The 21,299-nt window shown below is 50.9% G+C and overlaps 1 protein-coding gene across 1 annotated transcript; it reads right to left on the bottom strand.

Moving 5' to 3' along the window:
• Nucleotides 1-167: 167 nt before the first annotated feature.
• CD93 (CD93 molecule) lies at nt 168-20,037 on the bottom strand. Its single transcript, XM_077310794.1, has 2 exons — nt 17,867-20,037; nt 168-6,151 (listed from the first exon to the last, which is right to left on the bottom strand). The coding sequence occupies exons 1-2, from the start codon at nt 19,633-19,635 to the stop codon at nt 4,033-4,035; spliced, it is 3,888 nt and encodes a 1,295-aa protein (XP_077166909.1). The 5' UTR covers nt 19,636-20,037; the 3' UTR covers nt 168-4,032.
• Nucleotides 20,038-21,299: the final 1,262 nt, after the last annotated feature.

The raw sequence follows: 21,299 nt of genomic DNA, 5'->3' as shown, positions 1-21,299 counted from the left end.
CCCCAGTCATTACCGTTTACCCCCCAGCAAGCAAGCTGGGTGCTCATTTTACCGACCATCGGAAGGAGTCAACCCTGAGCCGGCTGCTGGGATTGAACTCCCAGCCTCATGGACAGAACTTTCAGACTGCATGTCTGCTGCCTTACCACTCTGCTCATAACCAGATCTTTACACCATCACAAAACATTTAATTGTGTTTAGCAACAATTTCCTGTTTGCTCATTCAAAAGAAAGAGGAGTTACACTGGGAACATAAATCCTACAAACACACCAAAGTACTCCAGAGGGAGGCAGCCTGCTTCATAGCTCCATCCTGATAAATTTATTTGTGGCAGAATCCTGTAGGTAGCCGTGTTGGTCTGAGGAAGTGTGCCTGCACACGAAACTTCACGCCCTGAATAAATCTTTGTTGGTCTTAAAAGTGCTACTGGACTAAAATATGGTTGCGTTAAAACTCAGTTTACAGTCCTCCTGCAATCATGTGACTCAAGATATCAGGCTCGGAGGTCCAGAGGGCAGCTGTGCTGGTTTGCAGAAAAACATCTCACCCCAGTTCAGTAGCGACTAAGGCACCAACACGGTTTTCAGGGCACAGAATGAAGAGGTCCAATTAGCTTGATTAGCACAAAGAGGAAGTGCATGGCAGCAAAATATTAGCAGCTGACATCTCCAGTAAAGCAGAATACTTTGGAATTCTGCATCCCAAGTTCCTTCTTTACAACACCCCTTCCACTTTCTGGCTGGGACAGAAGGACTTCCGCATGCATTGGATGATGCACTTTCAATGTGCTTTTGCAGCTGGATTTTACAATCTACTTCTACAGGGCACTGAAAGTGCATTATCCAATGTGTGCGGAATGAGTCCTAGGTCTTCATTCTGACTCATATCTGACAAAGGGAGCTCAGACTCTGGAAAGCTCATATCAACGAGAGAGCAAAAGTCACTCCAGTCCCTCTTCTTGAAAAATAACCTAAGTCTTCATTACATGTTTACATTTAGCTCCATGTTTGGTTGTTTATTTATTTATTATTGCTTTGGGCTGATCCTGCGTTGAGCAGGGGGTTGGACTAGATGTCCTGTATGGCCCCTTCCAACTCTATGATTCAATGATTCTATTATTAAATTTATTACTGTTCCTTTCAGAAATTGCCAACTCTGGGCAGTTTACAGCCACATATCAATTACAGTTAAAACCAGTTAAAATTATATAATTGCCTCAGCTGTGGGTCTGTTTACCTCCCAATCTCCCATTCTGTGGACGGGTTATTTTAACAAGGGCTCCAATTGATGGTGTTGGTTTCCATCATTCACTGGCCCCAACCAAAAGCCTGGCAGGCTCTCCAAAACTGAGAAAGTTCCTGTAGAGCCCACAGCTGTTCCAGAACCAAAAAGGCCCTGGTTGATACTACTCTAGGGCCAGGGATCACCAGCTGGTTCATATGGTGAGGGGTTTGGAGACCAAGGTTGGGGGAGCTTGGTCTGTTTAGCCTTATGAAGAAAGGCTGGGGGAGCTTGGTCTGTTTAGCCTGGAGAGGAGACAACTGAGAAGGGATTTGATAACCGTCTTCAAGTATTAAAAAGGCTGCCATATAGAGCAGTGGTCCCAAACCCCCGGTCCGGGGACCGGTACCGGTACCGGTCCGTGGATCAGTCGGTACCGGGCCGCGGCTTCTCCTCGTCCTCCTCCCCGGCTGCTGCCTCGGGGGCTGCCCTGCCACTCTGCCGCCGGCTCACTTTTGCTGCTCTCCAGCAGCCGCCATGGCTGGGGCTCCCCCTCGGCTTGGCACTGCGAACCTGCTGATGGCAGCGCCTCCCAGCGGGCAGCGGAAAGTCAGGGGTGCCAGTGGGAAAGCAAGTGGAGCAGGGGCTCAGGCGGTGACGTCCCTCGGCAAAAGACTACCCCCCCCCCGGGCCTCAGTAAAATTGTCAAGCGTTGACCAGTCCCCGGTGATAAAAAGGTTGGAGACCACTGATATAGAGGATGGAGCAGAGTTGTTCTCTCTTGCCCCAGACGGATGGACCAGAAACAATGGGATGAAATTAATTCAAAAGAAATTCCATCTAAACATGAGGAAGAAGTTCCTGACAGTTAGAGCGGTTTCTCAGTAGAACAGGCTTCCTCGGGAGGTGGTGGGTTCTCCATCCTTGGAGATTTTTAAACAGAGGCTGGAGAGCCATCTGACAGAGAGGCTGATTCTGTGAAGTCTTAAGGGGGTTACAGTGGATGAGTGAGAGGGTTGTGAGTGTCCTGCATAGTACAGGGGGTTGGACTAGATGACCCAGGAGGTCCCTTCCAACTCTTTCTATGATTCTATGATTCTTTATGGTCTGAGCAAAGCACCATTCAGGGAGCATAGTCAAGTACGCCAAGCCCAGACTGCATATGGCCTTGATATTCGAAACCAGAACCTTAAACGTGACCCAGTATACCAGTGCGAGCCAGTGCAACTGCCTAAGGAGAGGCTGAATGTGGGCCATAGGATTCACACAGATTTATCACGATTCATTTCACATTGTTTTAAGGCCCATTTTTTTAAGCATTCAGGATTCTTAAAAATTGACAATGTTTTCCAGAATTCCCTGGAAATTCTAAAAGGCGTAAGGGAAGACTATGGAACTTTGTCACAGAGACATCAAGGTCGATGCTATAGCCCCCACCAGCACTCAGCCCCAGCATCTCTGCATAACAGCAACCCCCCCTCCCGCTTGCCCAGCCCAGCTAGACTTGCTTTCTTCCACAGAACGTTTCTTCTGCAATGGAAGAAAAGGTGCTCTGTGAAAAGGAGCAGAGCAACCCTCAGGAGCTTAACCCAGTTCACCCAAACAGCCAAGATGCACGAAGGCACCCAGACCATCAATGTTATGCCAGATCTATGCCAAAAGAACATGAAATGGCAAAGGAAGGACCCAAAGGAACCACACAAAGGAAGAAAGCACTGCCTGTACAGTAAAAGAAGACAGCGGTCTTCATCCCTTTGGTATCCTACAGACCTGGTGGGGGGTGCTCTTCAAGGCCTGAGGTGGGGGGGGACACACCAGTAGAATAGCCCCTCTCTGCCTTCAGTGCCACTAAAACTGGAGAGCTTCTCACTGGGTTATGCCCTTGCAAAGCTATTTGGCACAACTTTTTGCAAGCAACTGTTGACTGCCAGACTTCCTCGGGAGGTGGTGGGTTCTCCTTTGGAAGTTTTTAAGCAGAAGCTAGAGAGTCATCTGACAGAAAGACTGATTTTATGAACATAGGCAGATAGTGAGTGGGTGGGCAGGAAGGGATGTGCCAGGGATTGTCTCTTGTGGCCCTTCCTGGCATACCCAGGGAATTGCTAATTGCCACTGTGGGATGGTTGGTGAAATTCTTCCAGGCCAGGCTGGATTCTGGAGATTTTTGGTTGAGGGATCACTAGGTCATGGAATTAGGGTCACTGTGGGTGGGCAGGTAATTGTGAGTTCCTGTATTGTACAGGGGGTTGGACTAGATGGCCTTGGAGGTCCCTTCCAACACTATGATTCGATCCCACCCACCCACCCACCACCCAACCAGCAATGTAGAGAGGAAATTATACAAAGAGTAGGCAACCACAACACACGTACAAAACCCAAGAAGAGATCTACAGAATGCAATCATCATGTCGCCTTTGGGAATTCAAAAATGTCTTTCTTTTAAAATGGTGCTTGGGTAAACCCAAGACAAAGACAATGTTCCCCAGATGTCCTAAATGCCCAGTCCTCGACATGTCTGGAGAAAAGTCCCTGAACCCCAAAGGCCTGGATCCAATGTGTGTCCTGCACCTTCAGCAGCGTCAAACCCCATTGGCTTTGGTGCATCAGGATTCACAATATCTCACAAATCTTCTCACCCCATCCCCCTCCAAGTTCCTTCAGACAACCACGGGGGGGGGGGGGGGAATAAATCCGTCTCCATAGCAATTAATCAGCCAGAAGCCTCATCTGGAACTGGGATCCATTTTCACCCTTCCCTGAAAATAACTGAGTGCAACGGATGCCAGCCTCTCCCCTCCCAAAGAAGCACCCTACATCTTCTGCTTGCAAGCAGAGCTCTCGGACCTAACCTGTTCCAGCCCCACTTCCGTCTCCAGCTGCTGGCATTTGTAATCCGTTCTGGTCCGCAAAGCACCGAGCCGCGTCAGCAAGCAGTAGGCAACTGCAGCCAGGGCAACAAGGGACAGCACGGTGCTCACGATGACGGCGACCAGGGTCCCCGGGCTGCGGCTGACGCTTGGGGGCACAGGAGTGAGGATGGGCAGGGCAGTGGAGGCCTGGGTCAAGTCGCCGGAGCCCTCAGAGTCTGGGGTTGGCCACCAGGTGCCCCCAACATCAGGCCTGCCGGTGGCACATTCATAGCTGCCATGCAGGTTGCGGCACGGACCGTCACAGTAGCCTTCGCTGCACTCGTCGATATCGGTGCACACCTTTGTCCCGTCCTCAAATTCCTGCAGGATGTAGCCGTCGGGGCAGTAGCAGCTGTCCCCGGTGTGCGGGTCGCACTGGGCAGGGCACTCGGTGCGGTTGCAGCCCTTGACACACTGCTGGGGGTCCTTGGGGTGTGGGACAAAGCCTTGGAAACAGGTGCAGAGCGAAGTGCCGTTGACCACCACACATTCTTGTTGGCAGTTGGCCTGGAAGCAGAGGTTGGCCGTCTTGATGCAGCTGCCCCCCGCTAGGGTGTAGTCGGGGAAGCACTGGCAGCGGAAGCCCCCGGGCGTGTTGACGCACTGCTGGCTGCAGGGGCCCGGCTCGGCGCGGCAGTCGTCGATGTCGGCGCAGCTGCGGCCGTCGGCGCCCAGCCGGTAGCCCTCCTCGCACATGCAGAGGGCGCGCTCGCCGTGGGGCTGGCACAGGTGCTCGCACTGCAGCGCGGCGCAGGGCGAGAGGCAGCGGCGGCCGTCGGGGCCCAGGACAGCGCCGTCGGGGCAGGTGCAGCGCGGCCGTCCGTGGCCGTCCTCCCGGCAGGCGCCCTCGCAGCCGCCGCCCTCCAGCTGGCAGGCCCAGGCGCCCGGCGCCGCGTCGCCAACGGCCGCCCAGCCCCAGGAGCCGTCGGCGCGCTGGCGGCACTCGAGGGCGACGCGCAGCCCGGGCACCTCGGCCCGCGTGGCCGGCGGGAATGCGGAGAGGTCGGCGTCCCGCGCCCCGAAGGGGGTGGCGTAGCGGGCGGCGGCGCCGGGCGGCAGGGCGAGGGGCGCGCACGGCCCGCCCGCGTAGCTGTACTCGCAGAGGAAGCCGGCGGCCGCCGCCTCGCAGGCGCGCTCCTCCCAGCGCAGCTCGCCGCTCACCACCACGCAGCGCGGCCCGCAGGTGTCCTCCGCCGGCCCGCCGCGGGCCCACGCCTCGTAGTTGGTGCGCTCGTCGCCCGCCTCCCACTGGAAGCCGCGCAGCGGCCGGCTCGCCTCTACGCAGCGGCCCGCCGCCAGGCGCAAGCCCAGCCACACGCCGCCCGCCCGCCCGCGCCGCAGCAGGTCGATGGCCTCGGCCTCCACCGACGAGAGAGCCCACATCAGCCGCCCGCCGCCCCGCTGGCACGCCGCCCCCGCCTCCGCGAAGCTCCGCGCCTCCCAGAACAGGCCGAAGCAGCGCGAGTCCAGGCACTGCGCGCTCGACGTCGGAGGAGGAGGAGGAGGAGGAGGCGGCTCGGCCCCCGCCGTCGTCGTTGCCGCCAGCAGCAGCGGTAGCAGCCCGAGCGGCCCCATGTGCCCGCGCCAGCCAGCCACGCGCCCGCCCGGGCCCTGGCCGCACATTGCCGCCGCCCTTATAAGCGCCGCCGTCGGGGAGGGCGCGAGGAGGGCGGGGAAGCGCCGCCTGCGAGGGGGGGGGGGGCGTCGGAAAACCGAAACGCCACCAAGGGGCGGGCCAGGCCGGGGAGAGTCGGGAAGAGGGCTGCTCCCTACCCGCCCACCCGCCTTCCTTCCTTCCTTCCTTCCTTCCTTGGGCTCTAGCGGGCTTTTCCTCCCGGCCTGGCTCCGCTTCGGGGCCCTGGCTTGGGACGCCGGGGGTGCGGGGGGCGTCTCGTAGGCTGCCACGTACTGCTCGGAGCGGCCCGGAGAAAAGGCGGCCAGACAGACATGGCCGTGAGGCGCTCCGCCCGGGCTCTTCCCAGCACCGGAGAGTCCGAAGCCACTGTCTGTCGGGAGAGCTCTGGGGGGAGGGCAGCTCGGTTCACACCTTACAGCGGAGGCGCACCCTGACCAATGTCTACCATTGTTCCCTGCTGTATATCTGTAGGAGGGGGGATTCCAGTTCAGTTTGAGTTCTCTTACACCAGCAGCTGAAATGGGCCTCCTGAACCCTCAGATTTAACAGGGAAGCTCATTCCTACAAAGAGAACCATCCTGCTGGGTCCATCCTAGCAAGGTCTGTCTCACCCAGCCTCCCGCCCCACAAGGTGGCCAACCAGTCCCTCTGCAGGGCCTGCTGCAGGGCAGAGGCCGCCTGGTTCTCCGATTCAGAGCCTCCAAATTGGAAGGGCCCCTCAGTTGCCATGGCTGGTAGCCACTGAGACTCATCCTCCATGAATCAAATCCCCTTTTAAACTGTTCATTCCTGGGGGCATTCCTGCCTCTGCATGGAGGGCTTCCCTGCTGCCACTGTGGCTGCCTCCATGTACCCCATGAGTCTCTCTCAGCCCCTTCGAAGGCCATCGGTCCCCATGGCCATTTGCCTTCCCAGAGGAAACTGTGGGGATCTGGAAGCTGCAAGTGGAGCACTGTGGAATGGCCGGGTTGCTGGATGGCCAAGGGAGCCCCGTGCAGGACATCGCCTGGTGCCCTACTCGTTCCTCACTGCAGAGAGTCCTCTGCTGCCTCTCAAGAGTCCTTTCACTTTCCTTCCTTTGTAGTCCCCAGTGAGGATCCTGTGCAACTTACAGCACTCTCTTCTCTTCCATTTAGTGCTCACCACAACCCTGAGAGGCAGGTTAAGCTGAGGTCAGCTGGCAAGTTTCTGTAGTTGAGGATGGATTCAAAATGGAGCCCCCCACATCCTAGTCAGATGCCCTAGCCACAACCCCACTTTTGTGTTTATCCTGCCCTTCGTGGAGCTCAGGGCAAGGTTCATAGTTTCCCCTTGCCATTCACAACAACCCTGTGAGGTAAAGGAGGCTGAAAGTGTATGTCTGGCCAAGGTTCTGTGGCAGACTGGAGAGCTGAACCAGATCCTAGAGAAAAATGCTAACTGGGACAGATGCTGTCCTATGATAGGGGCCAGCCCTGGCAGATGCTGGCCCCCACGCTGCAGGATATGGCTGGCGGGCAGCTCCAAGGCTCTCCTCAGGCCCCAGCAGTGGGCCCACCTGCCCTGTTCCCACTGACTGGCCATTAGGGGAGAGAGGACAGTCCAGCTCAAACTTGCATGTGATGGATGAGCCCTCAAATCTCCACTACAGGCAGCATTAGGCATTTTCAGGAAAATACTAAATGATGAGCACTGGAATGCATGAAATTCCATCAGTGGCTTCCTTCTGGACCAGTTTTCCACAGTGGGCAAGGTGGGAAGGACAAAGAAGGGAAGGAGAAAAGAACAGAGAACATTTTAAAGGCAGAGTGCACACCGTCGACAAGGTGGCCCCTTCAGGAACAAAGGCATTCAGTTTGATGAAATCTCAAACCACCAGAAAGAACCAAAGCAGAGCCATAAGTATTAACTTGCTAAAAGAAGCAGCACAGAAATCCCATAAATTGGATCCTACTTACTTTGAGCAACCCAGTAGTACAGGCCACCGCCCCTAGTCATTTATCCAAGCAAATCCATAAAACCGTTTTGTGTGGAGTGATCTGGCACAGAAAAGCCCTCTTGAGTAGTTCAGTTCTGCATAGTTTCCAGGAGCGTAGGAACTTTCAAGACCACCTTGAGCAGCTCATGAGTCCCATACGATAGGTAGATAATCAGGGCATTTCCGCACATTTAAAAAATAGCATTACGCAAGCGTAATGGCATAGCACTAAATATCATTGTGCCTCTGGCCATTCCTCACCTTCTTGCTGTCTTGCTTTTGGGTGCCGCCTTATCGCGCTTCTTACCCTCCACATTGCCTGCCAGAAATGGCAGAAGAGAGCAATGCGCTTCACACGTGATTCTCCTGTCAATCAATAATGGCATTCAATCCCCTTTCTCAATGTTTTAAAGGGCCCACAGTGTCACTAATTTTTTTTAATTCAAACCTTCTAAGGTTTTTTAATTCAAATCTTCTTTGTCAACATGAACAGAGAGGTTGTTGAGAAGAATTTAGCTGCACTGGATGAGTTCAAATCCCCTGGGACGGATGAAACGCACCCAAGAGTGCTCAAAGAACATTCCGGAGAACTTGCACAGCCCTTGTCCATCATCTTCGGGACCTCTTTAAGGACTGGAGATGCCCCGGAGGACTGGAAGACAGTAAACATTATTCCGATCTTCAAAAAAGGGAGGAAGGATGACCCGGGAAACTACGAACCAGTGAGTCTGACCTCTGTTGTGGAAAAGATAATGGAGCAGATATTAAAGGGAGCAATCTGCAAACATCTGGAGAACAATTTGGTGATCCAAGGAAGTCAGCATGGATTTGTCTCCAACAGGTCCTGTCAGACCAAGCTGGTTTCCTTTTTTGATCAAGTAACAGGTTTGCTGGATCGTGGAAATTCGGTTGATGTTGTTTACTTGGATTTTAGTAAAGCTTTCGATAGTTCCCCATTATGTTCTGATGGATAAATTAAAGGAGTGCAATCTGGATTTTCAGATAGTTAGGTGGATAGGGAATTGGTTAGAGAACCGCACTCAAAGAGTTGTTGTCAATGGTGTTTCTTCAGACTGGAGGGAGGTGAGTAGCGGGGTACCTCAGGGCTCAGTCTGGTACTTTTTAACATGTTCATTAATGATCTAGCTGAGAGGGTAGAGGGACTACTCATCAGGTTTGCAGATGACACCAAATTGGGAGGACTGGCAAATACTCCAGAAGATAGAGACAGAGTTTTATGAGATCTGAACACAATGGAAAAATGGGCAAATGAGAACAAGATGCAATTTAATAAATATAAGTGTAAAGTTTTGCATCTGGGTCAGAAAAATGAAAAGCATGCCTACTGGATGGGGGATACGCTTCTAGGTAACACTGTGTGTGAACGAGACCTTGGGATACTTGTGGATTGTAAACTAAACATGAGCAGGCAGTGCGATGCAGCGGTAAAAAGGGCAAATGCCATTTTGAGCTGTATCAACAGGGGCATCACATCAAAATCACAAGGTGTCATAGTCCCATTGTATACGGCACTGGTCAGACCACACCTGGAGTACTGTGTGCAGTTCTGGAGGCCTCACTTCAAGAAGGACATAGATAAAATTAAAAGGGTACAGAAGATAGCAACGATGATCTGGGGCCAAGGGACTATGAAGATAGGTTGAGGGACTTGGGAATGTTCAGCCTGAAAAAAGGAGGTTGAGAGGGGACATGATAGCCCTCTTTAGGTATTTGAAAGGTTGTCAGTTGGAGGAGGGCAGGATGCTGTTTCTGTTGGCCACAGAGGAGAGGACACGCAGTAATAGGCTTAAACTACAAGTACAACGATATATCAGGAAAACGTTTTTCACAGTCAGAGTAGTTCAGCAGTGGAATAGGCTGCCTAAGGAGGTGGTGAGCTCCCCCTCACTGGCAGTCTTCAAGCAAAGGTTGGATACAACTTTTCTTGGATGCTTTAGGATGCTTTGGGCTGATCCTGCATTGAGCAGGGGGTTGGACTAGATGGCCTGTATGGCCCCTTCCAACTCTATGATTCTATGATTCTCCATTGAAACGCCTATGCATCTAATCATAGATGCATCTAATCATAGATGCATAGTGCTTTTTAAAAAATGGAATGAGTCTTGATACTTAAAAAAATCTTGTTCCTTATTTTTTGGGGGGGGGGACTTTAGAGAAGCATGCTTTGTGTAACAACGTTGGGAAAAATTATTTTTGGCTTTGCCTGCATGCTTGTATGTCTATTCGTTGCTCAAGGTTGTTCGTTGGGGGGGGGGGGAACCATCCCTGAGAGAAGGGAGAGGGCGGCAGATATGAGGGCAGTACATCAGAGGTGGACATAGCACTTCTTTGCCTCCATTCATTTCTTTTGATGGTGGCCTGCCGGTTGCTCTCCTGTAGCTTGCACTTTTTAGGCTGGGGAATCCACGTTATGCAATTCCCAAACTGGCACTTTAAAATGGAGGATGTAGCAAGCAGTTTGCTGCCTGATTGCTGGATGCTGATGACGCCATGCTGAGCGGCTGGAATATAATGACTACCTAAGGTCAGCATCCCCTTTAAGGATCGCTGCCTTGTCATGGCATTCGCTGGCAGGAGCTTCTGGGAATTGTAGTCCATGGACATCTGGAGGGCCGCAGTTTGACTACCCCTGGCGTAGGGGCTTGCATAGCTCAGTGAAGCTATGAGCTATGCCATGCAGGGCTCCCAAGATGGAAAGGTCATAGCAGAGAGCTCTGACAAAAGGTGATCCACTGGAGAAGGAAATGGCAAACCACTCCAGTATCTTTGCCATGAAAACTCTATGGACAGTTCCAAAAGGCAAAACAATATGACGCCGGAAGATGAGCCCCTCAGGTCAGAAGGTGTCGAATATGCTACTGGGGATGAGCAGACGGCTAGTACGTGTAGCGCCAGAATGAATGAAGCGACTGGGCCAAAGCTGAAAGGACGCTCAGTTGTGGAAGTAACTGGTGGCGAAAAGACAGTCCGATGCTGTAAAGATTTTTATTCCATAGGAACCTGGAACGTCAGATCCATGAATCAAGGCAAGCTGGACGTGGTCAAACGAGATGACAAGACTGAACATCAGCATTTTAGGAATCACTGAACTCAAATGGACAGGAATGGGTGAATTTAATTCAGATGACCATCAGGTATACTACTGTGGGCAAGAATCAGAAGAAATGGAGTAGCCTTCATAATCAATAAAATAGTAGGAAAAGCTGTATCTTTAAACCTCCCTTCCACTCCTCCGGAGCGGGAGGAATAAAGGAGCAAGTGGGGAGGAGTTAGGGCGGGCCCTGTCCGTGATAAAAACTCGTGGCTCCTGATTGGGCCCTCCGAGTGTCACTCGGGGGCCAAGCAGCCAATGGGGAGCCGCGCAAAGCACAAAGCCTTCCCCAGCGATAAGTCCTCCTGCCGGCTTCCCCTCGCCCACGGAGCCTTCTGCCGGGCCCTGGGGCAGGCTCGCCTGCCCTTGGGCTCAGCAGAAGGCCACAAAGCCCACTCCCGCCGTCCGGAGCCTTCTGCCTCTGGGCCCAGCAGAAGGCCCCAAGGCCACCTACCTTACTCTGTTCCTCCTTTCCTCAGAGCATCCCCTTTGTCCTTCCCTTCCTCCCAGCATTCCTTTTGTTTCTCCCTTTCTCCCTTCCTCCCTCTCTTCCATCTGCCTCTTTCTAGCTACCTGTTTCTCTCCCTCTTCTTCTGTCTCTATCTTCCTCCCTTTCTTTCTGTCTTTCTGTCTCTCTTTCTCCTTTTCCTCCTTCCTTTGCCCCATCCCTCCACCCACCCATCATGCTAGGGCCCGCTGTATTTTGGCCACAGCAGGCTTATTATTTAGTTGGGATATAATCCCCAAAATGACAGAATGATCTCAGTTCGAATCCAAGACAAACCATTCAACATCACAGTAGTCCAGGTCTATGCCCCAACCATTGCTGCTGAAGAGGATGAAGTTGACCAGTTCTATGAAATCCTACAACACCTGCTAAAAGCAACACCAAAAAATGATGTGCTTATCATCATGGGGGATTGGAATGCTAAAGTAGGAAGCCAAAAGATAACCGGGATAACCGGCAAGTTTGGCCTTGGAGTACAAAATGAAGCAGGGCACAGGCTGCACATCACCCCAAATCACTGTAGATGGGGACTGCAGCAAAGGAATTAAAAGGGGGGGAGGAAAGCTATGGCAAATCCAGACAGCATTTTAAAAAGCAGGCCATCTAGTCCAATCCCTGTCAACAAAAGTGTGTCTAGTCAAGGCTATGGTATTCCCGGTTGCAATGTATGGCTGTGAAAGTTGGACCATAAGGAAAGCCGAGCATCAAATAATTGAGGCTTTTGAACTCTGATGCTGGAGAAGACTCTTGCAAGTCCCTTGGACTGCAAGGCAAACAAACCGGTCAGTCCTAGAGGAGATCAGCCCTGACTGCTCCTTAGAAGGCCAGATCCTGAAGATGAAATTCAAATACTTTGGCCACCTCATGAGAAGGAAGGATTCCCTGGAGAAGAGCCTAATGCTGGGAGCGATCGAGGGCAAAAGAAGAAGGGGACGATGGATGGAGTCACTGAAGCAGTAGGTACAAACTTAAATGGATTCCGGGGAATGGTAGAGGACAGGAAGGCCTGGAGGATCATTGTCCATGGGGTCGCAATGGGTCAGACATGACTTCGCAACTAACAACAAGTACAATAGGCCAAGTCATTAAAAGGGATGCCAACCACCAGGTGAACCCTGGAGATCTCCTGGGATTCTAACTGCTGTCCAGATTACAGAGATATATTCCCTTGGGGAAAAAATGGCTGTTTTGGAGGTTAAACTCAATCTTGTTAATTTTTTTTTAGTTGCAGTTCACACGCGAGGGTATCGTGTAGTACAGTTAAGCAACATCATAATATAGAAGTTGAACAACTTTAGATAATATAAATTATTAAGAGACATGACTCAGCACCATAACACTATCAAACCAACTGAGAATAGAACAACCTCCAAAGAACAACCTGAATAATTTGTCCTTGCAAGCTCTCAGAAAACTAAGCAAGTCCCATAGGGCCTGGTGTCATGACAGAGGGCCTTCCACACGGCAGGGGGCATCCCTGAGAAAGCTCTTCCCCTGGAAGCTGCAAACCATTCTCAATAGCATCCTACCCCACTGAGATTCCCCCCCCCTTCCCTAAACCCTGCCTTTCTCAGGCTCCACCTCCAGATCTCTAAGAATTTTCTCATACAGAGATGCCCAAGCTTTGCATTGGGGAATCACAAGTATCTGGAGCACCCCACAGCTGTCTGTAGGCACTTGGAGAAAGAAAGTGTTTCTCCAAGAGTAATCTGGCCCGAGTTCAATGTGATTGGGTAATTGTCCCACCACCCTTTCCTACAATATCATGCTGCAAACTACCCTGAGTTTTCTCTGACCTTTCTCAAGCCTGCTTTGCTCCAAGGTTTTGGAAGTGATCACACCAAAGCCTGGGTAGTCGTCGTGTGGGGGAAAAGTATGGATTTTCCTCCTCCTGCCCACAGAGCCCCCATCTTCCCCATGGTAACCATTTCCCCTCCCTCTTACATTGTTTTGCCCCAGCCCCCTATTTAAGAACATTCTAGCAATTTATTGCTATACGGAAATATGCTTCAGGTTCTCTGAACTGCCATCTTTCATTTTTAAAAGTAAGCCTCTAGGCTTGTATTAGCCCTCTAGAGACTGGAAAGCAAGCTGAGAATTCAGGACCTCTGAGGTGTATTTTGGCATCACAGCATATTGCTCTGGTGCTATTAAACCATGCTGTGTGGAAATCCAGTCCCCACTGCATGGAATTAGTAGCTGCACCTCTCCCCATGTAGAGAACAACATCCTTTCACACATACTACTGCCAAGACAAGTCTCACCCATCCAATAGAGATGCATTTGATTTTTCCTACCTAAATGAAAAACTACATTTATTACTATTGAAATTCATTTTAGACCAGTTTTCCAGCCTGTCAAGATCATCCTGTATCCTGATTCTGTGTTCTGGTGTGCTTGCTACCCCGTCCCAGTTTAGTATCATCTGCAAATGTAATAAACACCCCTTCTATTCCTTCATCCAAATCATTTATGAATATGTTGAACAACCCAGGGCCCAGGACAGATCCCTGAGGCACTCCACTCATCTATCCTCTCCAAGAGGATGCTGAACCATTGACAAGCACCATTTGGGTGTGATCTGTCAACCAGTTCTCGATCCACCTAACAGTCATAAGATCTATACCACATTTTACCAACTTGTCAAAATGCTGCATGGATCCTATTCACATAACAGACACAACTGTTATACGGAGTAACATTAGGAAGAATCCTCTGACAGAGCAGCTCCTCAGTGGGCCAGGCTTCCTCAGGAGGTGGTGGGCTTCTTGGGGGGGGGGGGTCCGCAGGCCAGGTGGCCAGTGGACAGCAATGCTGAGCTGTGGATTTAGGCTGATCAGCTCTAGTGGCCCTTTCTTCCATGCCTAGGTCATGCTGATCGCCACTTTGGGCACAGGAAGGAATTTTCCTCCGGGCCAGGTTAGCCCAGGGATTCTGGAGCCTTGCTTTCCTCTAGGCAAGGAGAAGGGGATCACTGAGGAAATAGAGAGGGGAGGAAATGGCACATTTCTGTAAATGTTATAAATAAATAGGGAGAGAGGGCTGGATTAGAGGACCCTGGAGGTCCCTTCCAGCTCTGTGTACTCCATTGACACTGATGGTAGTTCTTACAAACCTGCCGGGATCCCTTGCTCGCTGCCAGCCTCTTGGCACCAGGTGGTGTGTCACATTTTGCCCTCAGTCGCCTCTTCTGCAAGAAGCAGAGGGCTGTGTGTATATTTTTATTTTTGAAGTTTTTCCATGTTGCCCTGTGATTCAGCACTGTATTCTGTGCACTGCCGCCCCTAGGGGAAGGCTGTGCTTCAGAGCTGTCCCGCGTCAGTCTGCAGAGGTTTGGCACGGAAGTTGTGGGTGTGTCCCGAATGCAGCGGATGAGTTTGGAGCTGGAGTGACTCAGAAGGGTGGGGGCTGCTCAGCCGCGAAAGGGAGCCTTCCTCCTGGAACACAAGCTAGCAGCGGACAGCAGGACAAGGAACTGGCCTCTGGCCAGGAGCATGACTTTTCTGCTCCAAAAAAAGCCCCACTAACGAAAATACCAAGCAGCCTGATCTCTTCCCCAGCATCATTTCCCATTTCAGCCCGGGGGAGTTTCTCTGAAACTGATGTAGAGCCATCCCACCCCCCCTGCCATGACAGTGACTGGAACTGGGAGAGAAACGTGTTTCCCGAGATGATCAGTTTTCATCTACCCTTGAAGATAGATGCAGGTGGGTTGCTATGTTGGTCTGAAGCAAGAGAACAAAGTTTGAGTCCAGCAGCACCTTTTAAGACCAAGAAGGTGTAATTCTGGACAGTGGCTTTTGTGTGTGTGCTTCCCGTATCCCAACAGTATACATGGGGGTTCTTTGGCTGTCATATGCCTGTTGACCCACATGTTTAAGAGACTCTTTCTTTACTATGTAAACTCCCAGCATTTTCTGTGCCTTCACAAAAGTGAAGACTTTCCCCCCAGCTGTTGTACTCATAGAAGAAGAAGAGCTGGTTCTTATATGCCGCTTTTCTCTACCCGAAGGAGGCTCAAAGCAGCTTACAATTGCCTTCCCCTCCTCTCTCCTCAAGAAACGCCCTGTGAGGTGGGTGAGGCTGAGAGAGCCCTGACATCACTGCTCGGAAGGAAGCCCCTTAAAGACATTTGGGCCATGAGGAAGCCATCCTTTCCTTCCTGTGTGATTATACAATAGGTCCATCTGAGAAGGAAAACAGCAGGAAAATGCAAACGAAGGGAAAGGATGTGGCCCAAAGTTAACAGCATTATGTAAATATACATCTCCAGCAAATTTGGACTCAGTTGTCTGATGGGTGTAATTCATGTTGTATTCACAATGGCAAGTGAGAGAAGAAGAAGAGCCGTGTTCTTAATACCTGCTTTTTAATGGCCAAAGGCGTCCCAAAGTGGCTTCCAATCACCTTTCCTTCGCCTCCCCACAACAGATGCCCTGTGAGGTAGGCGGGACTGAGAGAGCCCTGAGTGAACTGTGACTAGCCCAAGGCCTCCCAGCAGGCTGCATGAGGAGGAGTGAGGAATCAAACCCCAGTCTGTGCACGTTTAAGGTCCCTTCCCCCAATCTCAGACTCCACCCCATCTAGCCAGGAATTCCCAAGTCTGGAAATGGTCATCGTATTAGAGCCATTTCATTTTGCAGCAAATCCATAGTTTGCATGTCCCTCAATGAGGGGGGCCAGATCTGTGTTTTCCCAAAGCACAAACCAAACACACAGAACTGGTTTGTGATCTTTCTTGTCACAATCCGTATAACATGGTAGCCTTGGAGGCTGAAGTGTAGAAGAAACAAACTTTACTTCAGACTCAAAATACCAACGGCTGAAGGTGTCAAGGTAAGCATACGTTTTCACAAACCACAACCCAACAAGATTCTGCCCACTGATCTAGGGGGAACAAAGAACTGTGAAAAATAACTTCACTTAAAAGGCAGCTCCCCACTGTAGCTGATTTAAAATAGCCACCACCCTTAGGTATCAGTTCTCAGCAGGTGCTCCCCCAAAATATTCTCCTCCATGTACCCAATCCCAGGACATTTTGGTTCCTATTGTCATTACATGCTTTCAGCAGTTCCCCTCCCAAACACAAATACACAAAATGTGGGAGGATGCAGCTCCTTTTGTGGGATGACGTTGCTGTCCAAGGAAGATGTAACCTGTTAGCAATTAGTCGAATACAGAACAGAGGCTCAGGCTGTGGCTTTACTGCGTCCAAAAAATGCCATTTCTTAATGGTTTTTGCCCAATCAAATGCAGCCATATATTGGGGGGGGGGGGTTCCTAATCAAGTACAGGCTAGATTATCTTCAGCACTAAGAGATGAATCTATTTCCATCCATATTGGGCTCCAATAGGGTTCTACTAATGGGTCAGATTTTTCACAAAATCTTTTTTTCAAATTTTCAGATTATACTGAAGCTAGGTGGAATAATTTCAAGAGTAGTGGAAGTAATTCGAAAGCACCTCTGCTGTTCTGTTAAAAATAGAAATACATTTCTTTCCCCTAGCAAACTCTGGGTCGGGGGAACTTTGGTGGTTTTCAAAGTGGGTCTGCTTGAATAGGGGAAATAAATGGTTGTGGGCGATACCTGTTGGTCAGCACAAGGGCCAACACTTGCCCCCTGCAATCCCCAAAGCAAGTTGTAACTTTTAAAAGGTCGAGGTTTTAGAAGGGATTTCTTTAATGGAAAGGAATGTCATATATTCAAATAAGCATACATGTGATTCTTAATATTAAAAAAGATACTCATTTTACATCACAGAAAAACATAAGGGGAAAAAAAGGAGAAGGCCAATATATAACCATTACTTGCTGTCAGTAATCCAAGTGAACCCACCCACCCACCCCATATACTTTAGGTTCAAGCATCCATTGGGGTTGCTTTTAAACCCCCGTGTCTGTCTTTAGCTCAACCTGAGTAACGTGTCTTATCTGTTGTGCAACTGGAAACTTTGGGTTGCTTCTTTGGTGTCCAAACTGGAGTTGTTATTTTTGAAGGCCTGACAATGGCACCGTACTCTAACCAGCCTTTCCCTGTCCTCAGTATGCTCTTTCCCAAATCTGCTTTGCAGTGAGTTTTTGGAGAAGAAAACAGTCCAAATAGCTCTCATACCTTCTAGAAGGAAGGATGGACTTTTCCTAATGCAACAGGATGGTTTTCTTTCCACCAGCCAGTCACAGCTGCTGTTTTCCCTGCATGGCTCTCAGCTTTCTGGGGGCCTTTAGAAACAATAGCATTGCAATCGTGTCATAAGGCTTTAGCACAGAAAAAAATACCTCTGATAGCAGACCCCAGAAAAATTGCAGAGAACAGGGCCTCTGACGGAGGAAAACACACCGAAAGCTCCTTTTGGGACACTCGATTACCAATCTGAATGCCTCTGCACCGACAGCAGCAATGAGTCCAGAATTGGCCATCCTTGCTGTAGATGCAGTCTCAGTTTTGTCCTGTGATAGCTTCCCTTTCCTCCTTGCCCCCTGCCTACTTTACAGCAAAAGCCCCTCCCTTATCAATAGATTACATGTACTCATTGCTTCCTGCCCTGGCCTCCCGCTGATCCGGCACCCAAGAGTAATTGTCAGCCGCACTCCTTGCTTCATTTTGGGCTTTCTTGACCTTCATTTTCCGGAAAGTGACCAGTATTAGAACACAAGCCAGCAGTACTAAAAGAGCCACAACACCACCAACAATATAATACAGGAGCTGCTTGGAGCTGTCTGTGTTTTTTTGTGCACTCTCGTCTACAGCCTGGTCTTCAGTCTCTAGTGGCCTGCTTAGCACCTCTGGCCACAACGTGGTGCCGGGTGACAAAAATATTTGTTCCAATTCTGCTTGGATTGGAGAGTCTGGCAGCTGCCTTGGCGGTCCTGAACCAGGACGAGTGTCCATTGGGTCCCACAATTCTCCCTGAGTAGTGGGGGTGGGGGTGCTGGTGGTAGCATCCAAGGTGCAGGAGATGCCATCAGGGGCCAGTCTCCAACCTGGCTGGCAAAAACAATGATAGCTGCCCAGGAGGTTTTTGCAGATGTGCTCGCAAGGCTCTTCCAGGCACTCATCCACATCGAGACACGAGGAGCTGTTGATGCCCTCCAGCTGATAGCCTGGCTTGCAGGAGCAGAGGAAGGAGCCCAGAGTATTCGCACAAAGTTGGGAGCACGGCTTGACCCCGGCACATTCGTCAATGTCCTGACACGCCTGCCCATCCGCCTCAGCAACCTTGTAGCCTGGCTGACAGAGACATGTGAAGCTGCCCAAAGTGTTGATGCAGGTCTGCTGGCAGGGCTCTTGAGGCGCAGCGCATTCATCCACATCCACACAGTTCTGGCCATCGGCAGCCAACACATAACCAGAAGGGCAGAGACAGTGGAAGCCACCGGTGTGTGGCAGGCACTGCCCTTGGCATGGATTGGAGCTGCAATAGTCCACAGGGATGCAGGAAAGACGGTCCCCTCCGAGCTGGTATCCAGAGTGGCAGGCACACCGGAAGACCCCTCTGCCCAGCTCCAGGCACTGGTGCTCACAGCCCCCATTGCTGTAGCCACAGCCATGGCTGGGTGAAGCGCACAGTGGGCCCTGGCTGTTCCATTCAAAGGTGTTGCCATTTGTGCTTGCTTGCATCTTGCACACAAGGAAGGCGTTGTCCACCTCTGCCCCCTGTGCTCCACATGCCACTTCAGCCGTGGAGCCGAAGGGCACAGCAAGCAGGGAAGCGGTGACGATGCCGAAGGGGGTGGTATACTTGACGGCACCCGGCCCAGCCAAGGCAAGCGGGCGGCACATCCCCTGGAAGCTGAACCTGCACAAGTAGCCGCCCTTTCCCTGAGCTGGCCGGCTGCAGTGGCCGTCCACCCAGGCCAGGCCCGGCCCCTGGAGGGTCACGCAGCGCTGAGCTGTGCATGTTTCCCGGGGCTCATGGGCCCAGTTCGAGTACTCAGTCTCTGCATCTCCTGCCACCCAGGTGAAGCCCCTCAGAAGCTGATGCCCCTGGTAGCATTTGCCCTTTTCCCGATGGAGTCCGATCCACAGCCTTACCTCCGCCTCCGGGTTGGCTCCCCACCCAGGCACTGTCGCCAGCAGTTGCCCAGCCAGGCGGGCTTCCTCCGGCTTCTTCAGAGTCGCCAGGTTTCCCCCGTTGTCCTGACACTTCTTCTGGGCCTCCAGCCAGCTGAGGCTCCCCCAGTGCAGCGTGTAGCAAGAGGATTCAGAGCACAGGGCTTCCGCAGCCTGGCCTGTCTGGACCACCAGTCCCAGCAGCAGCCCCTGCCAAACGGTCTGGAGGAGAATCGCCATCTTGACCAAGTGAAGGAGTAGCCAGTGGAGGGCTTTTCCCGTCACAAGCTCAAGTTGCACTAAGGAGTCTTTGGTGCGAGATGCTGAGACAATGGAGGGCAGACTGTTTGTATCTCATATCCCTTCAGCTTTGCAGTTCGGTCCATATGTATCCTGTGTTGTTCGAGCTCTCTTATTTTGCACCGGAGACTAGAGTTTCCTGAGCACACTATTGTTGTGAAAGACAGCTCTTGGTAGTCCAAGCTGGTTTTAAGTCGTAATTCGTGGGAAGGTTCCTTTTTGACTTTTTGATGTTAAACTTTTCCTTCATCTGAGAAGCTTGGAATGTTCCTTTTCTTTCCTTTTTTGTTCAGTCGTCAGACATTATAAAGCTGCTGAACAACCCAAATAGGAATTCCCAGCAGTCAAGTAGGCAGTGCAGTTTTTTTGAAAGGGGGAGGATTGCATGATTCAGAGAGATTGTCACATAGTTTAGCTTCTTTTTCATTTTTTTGCTAGAAGGAAAAAATAAAATGGCCTCTTCATAAGATAAATTTCACATTCTGATGATCTTGAAATAGCCACCGAAGCCCTTAAATAGAATCTAGGTCATGGGAATGTCTTATTCTAATGCTATTCAGCCATGTTTGCAAAGGGTCATAAACAAATCACGACATGATATAAATCCTCCTGATTCAGCTTAAGCCAATGGACCTAAATTCCTGTTGAGTCTAACAGGTTTAGAGTTTCACCCTGTAATAGCTACAAGCAGTTTTTAAAGCACAACAATGGCTTGGTAAAGCCATGTATGAATTAGCAAAGATCTGGTGACCTTCTGACGTATGGGAACTGCACTCTGGGCTGCACATGCACTGAGCTTTCTATCTCCTGTGACCCCTAATTTTAAAAAGTCATCTGCATATTATTCAATTTCCATTTTGATATTTAGCACTTTAAATTTTCCCTCTGCAACATCTATGATTGATCTGTGGTGACCCTACCTTTTCCCCACAAAATCCAGAAGCAGATATAACTCACTACATATGAGGAATTTGTTCCGAGAGCCCCAGTATTAAGTGTAGATCTCTGCGTTCTGCTGGATTAATTTTCTGTCCTGTGCCTCCAACGCTGATGTAACGAAGTGGTCTGTTGCTGATTGGTCAGGGCATCAGTTCAAAGACTGCCTGGTTCCTGGTTGCCAGTCCCTTGCAAGATTTATTTTTGCCCTCATTTTTTAAGTGACTCTGCCCTTGTCCAAAAGCCCACACTTCTATGTGCCACGATTTGCATTTTGGATAATAATAATAAACCTTTATTGGCATTGCGCAACTGTGTCCAGCCTACAGTCACTACATGACTGAGCCTGGCCAGGTTGCAGCTACTGTACAGCCTGGCTCAGCAGCAGTCCCCATGCAACTAGGTCCTCCCCAGCCAGCTTCAAGAGCAGTTCCCTGTGCAGTGGGGCACAACGTGTCATAAGCCAGCAGTGGCCATTGTGCAATGTGCCCCAGCCTGGTGGCAGGCCACACTGCACAATCTGACAGGTTTTCCTCAGGGAGAGGCAGACAAGGGACAGAAAGAAAGAAAACCTGAAGATGAGGCCCAGATAACAGGAGAATGGCTAGTGGGTGGGAAAGACAGAAAGAAACAGAAAGGGGGAGAGTCTTTGGGGGTTGCCAAGGAAG

This window comes from Paroedura picta, chromosome 14, assembly GCF_049243985.1.
Source record: "Paroedura picta isolate Pp20150507F chromosome 14, Ppicta_v3.0, whole genome shotgun sequence".
Lineage (NCBI taxonomy): Eukaryota > Metazoa > Chordata > Lepidosauria > Squamata > Gekkonidae > Paroedura > Paroedura picta.
Note: the sequence above shows the minus strand (reverse complement) of the source record. Positions and strands in the feature narration are given on the sequence as shown.